At 43.6% G+C, this 8,971-nt stretch overlaps 1 protein-coding gene across 1 annotated transcript; it reads left to right on the forward strand.

The window, feature by feature from the left end:
• The first annotated feature begins 115 nt into the window (after positions 1 to 115).
• LOC108119047 (glutamate transporter polyphemus-like) lies at positions 116 to 2,287 on the forward strand. Its single transcript, XM_017232007.3, has 6 exons — positions 116 to 244; positions 305 to 352; positions 417 to 567; positions 616 to 1,098; positions 1,331 to 1,509; positions 1,564 to 2,287. The coding sequence occupies exons 1-6, from the start codon at positions 234 to 236 to the stop codon at positions 2,105 to 2,107; spliced, it is 1,416 nt and encodes a 471-aa protein (XP_017087496.2). The 5' UTR covers positions 116 to 233; the 3' UTR covers positions 2,108 to 2,287.
• The last annotated feature ends 6,684 nt before the right edge of the window (positions 2,288 to 8,971 follow it).

Raw genomic sequence — 8,971 nt, forward strand, 5'->3', positions numbered from 1 at the left:
TCCTTTAGTTAGGCACAATTTTCTAATTTTAGTCAGAACCGTGCATTTACAGCTGTGATTACTCCTTGTTCTAGAGTTCATCTAAACTTTTAGGTTTTTACTTTATTACTTTTCAAATAATGTCACTTTTCAAAGCAATGTCAAGTTCAGTTTATTATTCTATTTGAATCAATGAGTGCATAGTATGAACTAAACTGAAATATATATATTATATTTTTTTCAAAATTTATGTAATGGCTGATAAGTAAGGATATAAAGTCCATTAATATCAAAGAATTAATAACCATTCCTCTATTCCCTTCAGAGGCGGCTACAATCCTTACGAGCATCGCGATGTGGAAAATCCCTTGTCGTAAGAACTATACATTCCGCGTAAAATACACAAAAATCTGATGTATTTTATATATTTTTAATAGAAATTTTGGAGCTTTCATATCATTACTCAAATGCGTTGTGGGTACTGGAATTTTGGCTCTGCCCTTGGCTTTCTACTATGCAGGAATCATTTGTGGCACCATCCTCCTGATTGCCGTGGCTTTCATACTCATCCATGGCATGCAATTATTGGTAAGAGGCTTTGTAAGCAGACTTTAGAACTAATAATCCTTTTTTTAGATTATGTGCATGATTGAATGTGCTAGGCGCCAACAAATGGGATACTGCACTTTTCCGCTGTCTATGAAGTTTTCCCTTAGCGAGGGACCCAGGTTCTTCCAGTGTATAGCCAAGGCGGGTGCTATAATATGCTACATTGTCCTCATAACCTCACACTATGGTGTGTGTGTTGTGTACCTGGTTTTTGTCAGCGAGAACCTGAAGCAAATGTTCGACTTTCACGTCACAGAACTAAATGTGAGAATTTATGTGGCAATTGTCGGACTTTTTATGATGGCGCCATTTATGATCCGTTCCCTCAAGTGGCTCGTTCCCTTCAGCCTACTGGCCAGCATTTGCATTTACCTTGGATTCACCTGTATTATATACTACCTATTCAAGGATCTGCCTCCGATCTCTGATAGAGCTGTTTTCTTTGGTCAAGTTTCCTATCTACCAAATTTTTTTGGCATAGCACTGTTTTCAATCACGTCTGTGGGTGTGGTAAGTCCATCGTCCTAGAGTTAAACTATAATTTCTTTATACTAATCTGTCGTACTAAGCGATAGAAAACGTCAGAGTTGCTCTTGAATCTGCTGTGTAAAATTTCTGCTCTGAATTAACATCAAAGATTGTCTAACTATCTGCAATATTTGTTAAACATTGCTTTCCTTTCCTATTTTTGAACCATATAAGAAAGAACACCTTTTAAATTTGAACCTATCCCCCACCGTAGATGTTGGCCATTGAGGCCAAAATGGAACACCCAGAACAGTACATCGGATGGTTTGGAATCCTAGACATTGCCGTAGTGGTTGTCATCATATCGTATGTATTCTTTGGGGTAATGGGCTACTGGAAGTTTGGAAACGAAATTCAAGGAAGTATAACCCTTAACCTGCCTATTGAGGAAACGTGAGTTACTCAAAAACTTAAGATTAACTCGTATTAATGGAGATTTTATTATAGAGTTGCCCAAATTTCCAAGACCTTCATTATGATTGCCATCTTCTTCACCTATCCCCTGAGCGGATACGTGGTAATCGACATAATTATGAACCAGTTTTGGAACAGAAACGGCGACCTTCAACACGCCGTTCTCAAGGAGTACATCGTGCGGATCATTTTCGTTCTAATAAGCACCATAAATGCTGCAGCCTTTCCTAAGCTCGGACCCCTGCTCACGCTTGTGGGGGCCTTCACCATCTCCTTGCTGAACATCATTTTCCCGGCTTTTATGGAGATTTGTCTGCTCTTTCCGGCGGAGTATAATTACGGCATGCTTAAGTGGAAGTTAGTCAAGGACATTCTGCTGATAATATTTGGAACTTTTGTTCTAGTTCTCGGAAGCCACTCGTCCATCAAAGAAATGATCAATGAGTGGGGAGAAAAGACAACAGCCGAGCCCACAACCACGGAGGTGACTACTGAATTGGGGACCACCGTGGTTGCCCCTCCAGCCCAAGCGCCTCCAGCCTTTCTACGGTTCTTTGAAGATGATACTCTGGTATGAGAGATCATCCAGACATACCTTTCCCTTTCATTGGGAAGGAAGTGTATACCCTTCAACGGGGAAGCTTTGCTATATAATGCGAGCTGTGTTTTTAACAAAATTTATACAATTTTCTAGTAATATTGTATATTTTAATAATTTTACCAATAAAATATAATTGTTGGCGTGTTACTTAAAAAATTGATCAATTTATTTAGCTAAATGCTTACTTAAAGCTTAAAGGTTAGGACACATGTCACCCTGACTTGTGACCCTCAACCGGCCACTGAGACTTGGCCATTATCGATGACGATTGGCTTTGGCTTTGACATTGGCATGGCCAGCAATTCCCTCATAAGCCGGTGCGGCGGTGGGAGTTGGCAATCGATGAAGGGGGTCTGGCATGTGGCATGCGGCAAGCTGCTGCGGCAACCTGTTCCACAGCGCACGTCAGCCCACTTAACGATGTGCTCCGGAATTTATGCCGATATGGTAATGCATCTGTGCTGGGACTTGAACCGGGAACTGGGAACCGGGAACGGGATTGCAACTGCAACTGCAACTGCCACTGCAACTGGGACTTTGAGTGGGACTCGGAATCTTGGAGACTGCCTCATTATGCCATTGATGGACTGCAGTTGAGCATTCGGATTGCGTAATTTATTGTTTTGGCTCTTTCGGCCCCGATAAACTGGTGTGTTGGTCCGGAGTCCGATTCGGATTCCCGACATCGATGCCCCAAAATGGACAGCCGGCCAGCGTTCGTGCAACACATGTCTGGACATATGTTTGTGTCTGTCTGTGTCATTTGTGTGGCATTTTTTGCCAACGCCTGGCTGTTCGGTGGCGGCAATCTCACTTTCCGCCGGGGGATTGGAGGCCATTTAAGGCTCTAATTAGCTACGCAGCCGGCATGCAAAGCGATCGATGGGGCAGGTTGAGTTTTTCCAAGGCTTTTCCGCGAAAAAACCAAATCAGCGAGAGAGAGACACACACGTGCAGTGCAGCTCAGGGGGCAGCCGGCAGCCCGAGGCAGCAGCAGCCCATTCGAAATCCCTCCCAGGGTGGAGGTCAGGAGGTTAAGCAGCTAGGAAGAAAGAGTCGAGGAACCGAAGAGTTCTGCGTACGCAACTCCGTGATTGCAGCCCAAGTGCCACAAATCATTTCCCACAGCCAGTTTCGGTTTGGTCCGCGAGGCAACCAATTTGTGTTCCGTTGCTTTGCCGTTTGTATAAATCAATTGGCAATGAGGCAAGTACGCCGCCTCGTGGCACCATCCTCCTCAAGCCAGCACGGCCCGGCCCGCGACAACCCGCTGTGCGGTGTCTATCCTATAAATTGCACCCCCAGCCCCAGCCCCAAGCTCCAGGCCCCAATACCGACGACGATCTGATCGGATCCTCTAATGCGTTATGTGTGTTTGGACTATGATTTTTTCACTTGTTCGCGGTGCGTGTGCACTGGGGTCCCCTGATTGGTCTATAAATTATTGGGTTTATTGCTCGCCGATCCGTGCAACTTCCACGCCCCCGCCCCCATTGACACTGATGGATTACTCTGGAAGGAAAACAAAAACAACCATACTTACATACCACCTCCTTATCGGTGCAGCCCAAATATTTGCCCATCCGAGAACACTTCGTTTCCTTTCCAGGCATATCTCTGCCATATCCATATAGCAAGCAAGTATGTGTGTTTGCCCGAAGACTTTACTTTCGATTTCAATTTGAAATTCGATTTTGGGATTCCAGATCAACGGCCACTTGAAGTAAAATATTTGCACAGCTCGAGGGTCATTCGGGGTTTCAAAAGGGTTCTGGAAATGATCAAAAATGATAATGACCTCATTATCGGAATACAAGATGATAATTTCCTTTTAAAGTATATCTATAATCCTTATAGATATTTTTGATCCTCCTTTACAAGTAGGCTGTAAAGTTGACCCAAAAATGTACGTCAAAAAGCACAAAAAAGCCAGTTGGCAGCTGCAACATCTAGCGGAGGCAGTTGCAACTGCAACCGCAGAGCACAACGGTCGCATTAATATTAATTAAATAAACGTTAATTCAGCGCATTAATGCGTAATAAATAATGCTCTTTTGAGCAGAAATTAATGCATAAAACGCTACTTATCGCCGTTGATGCCGCCGCCACGCACTTATCTGTGTCAACACAGTGCTAGCAAGATGGCCGGGGGTGTGTCGGGTTGGCGGGGGTGTCCGCCAGCTTGCGGCAGGGTGCTTGGAGGAGGCAGTAACGTCGGCCATTGAGCTTGACAAACGCTTTGTCAATAGCCTATAGATCCGTTTGCACAAAGAGAAATATTATTATTATTTAAGATATATATTTTATAATTAAAAGAGATAAAAAATATTTATAAAAACCTACCAGCCCTTCATAATTAGGCTTTCTAACTTTAAGATCTCTAGTATGGACAAAGTCACCCTCATTTTCTTCAAGTGCCCCACACAGATGGAGTCAGATCCAAGTTGGAATCGAGTTGGAATCGACTCGTCGACGTTGGCGCGTTGCAATTACATGTCTGTGACAAGAATTTTAAATGAAAATCGCTGCGTAGTGCGCCGGACAAATGATTCAAACTTTCGCGTTACGTGTGGAAAATGTTTAAATCCAAGTCCGAGGGGCCACAGACCATGGACCAATGGAGGCAGGCGCCATGCCAGGATTGGAGATTTTTTTTAGTAAGCTTTGCATGCCCAATAGCAAGTGACCAGGAGGATAGGTGGTTAGGCGGTTAGGTGGCAAATGCAAGGAGTGTGCAACATCGATGGCGACGCATGAAATTAGAAAGGCATTATTGCAAATCTCTCGCTTTATTTATCAGCAATTTGTCAGCAAGTGTGCCGCGGCTCAGATTAAAGTGCCTGTCTATCCTGCCTTCGGTGTTCGGTTTTCACTTCCCCGACTTTCTAATGCCATGCACCTGACGCACGCACAAATCGCCGCAGGAATTAGGCAGGTGGAGAAGGTCCCGAACATCCCAATGGGGTCAAATAGAGGCAGCCGACTTAACTCCGGGATTCTCAATTCAAAGTTTGCGGATATCATGTGAGGAAAGAAATTAATCTTTCGAGTTAATAGTCCTCATTATACCATTAACTTTTAAAGCTATTTGTAGCCTTTTTTTTAGGTTCATATTAGATGAGTTCCCTGCCCGGACCTCATAACTCAGCCTTCGCAGTTCGCAGTTAACAAATAACATCAACTTATTAAATAAAGTTTCAATTCGGTTTCGGGCTGTTCGGCAAGAGGAGCAGACTACCAGCTACCGTGCTGGGATCGCAAAAGGAATCGGGGCATGGACAGGAGCAGGAACCAAGGAGGAGAGCAACCAAGGGTTACAGGGAGCTGCAGGCGCAGCCACTATAAATCATCACATTGGCGGGGGGAACGGAAAACCGACTGGGCAGAGGGAGGTGGAGGGGGCTTGGGCCATGGCCTAACAGACGGTAACTGCGGCCAAGTTATGTGGCTTCATTGTGGACAGAATGAGCGCTTTTAAGCAGACAATTGCAGCCTGGGGCGCAGCCACAACAGGTAGGAGAACCTGCAGAGTGGGATGTTGTTTTTTTTCATTTCTTTTTTTTTTTTAGGCTGGGGGATGGGGAGGGAGGAGACGGAAAACACTCTCGCTGGATGCAGTGTCTACCTCCCACTACCCCTTGCTATTGTTGGCCCCTACCCCGGTTCAGTTCCACCTCTTCATCACTACAGATTTTCGTAGGCCGCACTGCGAGCATAAATCATTGGGGCCTCCTCGAGCAGATACTGCTTCTGCTCCTTTTAAGCACTGAGAGAAATAAGATTTTATAAGATTCTAAAACAAATTTTTAAAAAATTTAAAGATTATTTGGAGCATAATAATATAAACTTTCATCTTTATAAGGGCTTAGAAATTATTCTTGTAGAGTTTATAATCAAGTAACACTAGAATCTCTAATAAAAGATTACCTATAGAAACTCCTAAGCTTATTATTTTATCCAATATTGTTTAGTGTACTATCTCTATGGAATATGAGTTAATTTTTGCATCCCAGACTCGGCAAGGAGTTTTCGTATTTGTCAACTGCAAATTACAACATTTTTATGCCTATTGCCTGGTGCCTGCTGCCTGCCCCACACAAAATGGCTCCCAGGCTGCATGTGGGTGGATGTGGCAAATTTATGGCCCGCCTGGCATTATAAATTTTCTATTAACCGAACCCTCCACCCTCCGAACCTGGAACCTCCCCAAAAACCCAGCCTTAATCGTGATCGCCCAGATTTGCATTGAATGGAGGCGGTAGGAAAGTGCGTTGATGGGGCATTATCTGTTTAAGGCTTTAATTTTATTTGTTTTGCCAAAAATGTACGCAAAATAAGTGCGCGAGCACAGAGCCTTGTAGGGGCTAAAGTGGCCAAAGTGGCAGTGCGAAGATGCCAGGCAGTATCCACTTTGCATGCAATTGACTTGAAAGGCTAAAAGGCAGACGGAGCGGACGGAGCTGCATCTCATTGAACCCGACAAATTGGTCATAATTTCAGGCAACTAATCCCAATAAACATGGCCCAAACATTGTGCCACTGACATTAAGCTGCCAGCCAGGCCATTGGGGACTTACCAAGACCCAGTCGGTGTAAGCCGGGTAAGTAGCTGGCTAATAAAATGCCATTTATCTGGCCATCGATCGGGCAGGTGGAGGCCCGGCTAGAAAGCAAAGTAAACTTGTCCGTAGGATATCGATGCGGAGGTGCGGTGACTTTGTCTTCAAATCGATTTGGCCATCGGCGGGGCGGGCCGGACCAAGCCGGGACGAGCCAGGCATAAATTGCAAATGAACAGAAGTTCAAATCGAAAAGGAGCCAGTCAAAGGATTTATGCGACGAGTAAATGACGAGACAAAAGGTTAATCAGATGCTCATCAGAGCCACGGAAGAGTGCCTCATAAGTATCCTTAAGATACAGTGCGGGCTAAACAGGTTGGTTATCTTTCTACATTTTTAGTTTATGGCTTATACAATATTTATTTTAGAAAACTCTTTGCCTACAACAAACTCACTTAAATTAACAAAAATTTAATTAAAACTATTAACTTGACCAGATCTGTGAAAGGCACTTGTGGCACTGGGCCTGCTCCTGATTTGCATTTCCATAAGTGGGAATGTGAGTGGGCAACCGAGAACTCTCGGTCGCGGGTCAGACGGAACTCAATCAACGGGTTTCTGATTGGTTTCACACGCTGCTGCCCCTTATCGAGCAGCTCTTGTGTGCGTATCCGTATCCGCCAGATACGCCAAGATACGCCTGAGATATGCCTGCCAGCCTGGGCACGAACTTTAAACTCTCGCTGGGTAAATAGTAATTTTTCAATTGTACAGATACACACACACACACATACATATGTATGTACAGTCGGCTAGAACCCCACACCTCTTAGCCCAGTCCACTCGCCGGGGCATCGAATTGCGTCACAATGCAAAACGCTTATCTCTGCAGTATAGTATCTTATGGATACCCCGTCTGGCCCTTGACTGGCTTTACTCATTTCTGGTGTGTTGTGTTATCTGTGGGTGTAATTTTCTCACGGTTCAATTTCAGTTTCAGTTGCTCGGACCTCGGACCACGGACCACGGACCACGGCTTGAATTGAATTGCGTTTGCACATTTGCCTTTTTCGTGTTTTTATAGCTGCCTTTTTGCCAACACTTTTTACTCATATATTTCTTTTTTTTCACTTTTTTCGTGGGTGATTACGGCCGCGAGAGGAGGCAGCCAGCACCTGGATAAATATCTTATCTGCCCCGCATTGAGTTTCCTTTGCTCGGCTCGTATCGTTTCTGCTTTCAGCGCCTCATATCACATATTAATTTGATTTCTGAAATCGCCTCAAGTAGCGTGGGAAAGCTTTTCGCCTCCGGCCGCCTCGAATGCGAATTGTTGTTCCTTTTTTTAGCTCAAGATTCGCTATCAAGTGTTTGTTAATTGTTTATCCCCCCACGAAAATCAAACACCAAGCAGCTCGAATGCGACCACCAACGCCTTCCCAACTAGGCGCTGGGAAATGTCAACAGGCCCAAGGTTGTTTGCAAAATAAGTATGATTGGAAGTTGAAGAATAGGGCTGACTTTATATCCTATGGATTTGGTACTTAGAGTTATTAAATAATGTTTTTTTTGGGTAATACGTTAATAATTTCACTTATGTATATAGGATATAGGATATAAACTTAGCTATAGGATCATATGGCCCAAAATAGAATTTGTAGGAAATTCTATTGCAGTTATATGGCAGCTATAGTCTCCTATATGACAGTGATGGCTATATCTTCCCCAATTCTCATCCAGTTCTCAAGCGGAGTACCTTAAACGATTTCTAGATAGATTTCCCACTATTCTGCATAAAAATCCTCAGACCAAATATTTTTTAGATTTTTTTTCCATTTTTGGTGATGGGATCCCTTAAAAATGGGGAGTTCCCTATATGGCCCACTGTGATGGCTATATCTTCTCAATTCTCATCCGATTCTCAAGCGGAGTACCTTAAACGATTTCTGGTTCGATTCGCCACCATTCTGCTTAAAAGTCCCCAGACAAAATATTTTTTCGATTTTTTGTCCATTTTTCGTGAGGACAAAAAATCCTGGAAAATTGAATTCCTTGAAAATTGGGTGTGGCCCACACTGATGGCTATGTCCGGTCCTATCTGAAAAGTCGGGTGATCCTCTTGAGAGGACTTATGTATGTTTGTTGGTCTGTGTTATATTATGTTTATAACAGTGCTTCAAGTTTTTTGGTATCAATAATACAGAAATATTAATTTAATAATAAATAAATTAAATAATAACTTTTTCTTTGACATCATTTTACACATGAATGTTACAAGAG

This window comes from Drosophila bipectinata, chromosome 3L (assembly GCF_030179905.1).
Source record: "Drosophila bipectinata strain 14024-0381.07 chromosome 3L, DbipHiC1v2, whole genome shotgun sequence".
NCBI classification, from domain to species: domain Eukaryota; kingdom Metazoa; phylum Arthropoda; class Insecta; order Diptera; family Drosophilidae; genus Drosophila; species Drosophila bipectinata.

Bases quoted from the DNA above. Each gene is read 5' to 3' on its own strand.
- LOC108119047 (XM_017232007.3), top strand. The intron at 353-416 runs GTAAGAACTATA...TATTTTTAATAG, and splicing joins GATGTGGAAAATCCCTTGTC to AAATTTTGGAGCTTTCATAT. The intron at 1,510-1,563 runs GTGAGTTACTCA...ATTTTATTATAG, and splicing joins AACCTGCCTATTGAGGAAAC to AGTTGCCCAAATTTCCAAGA.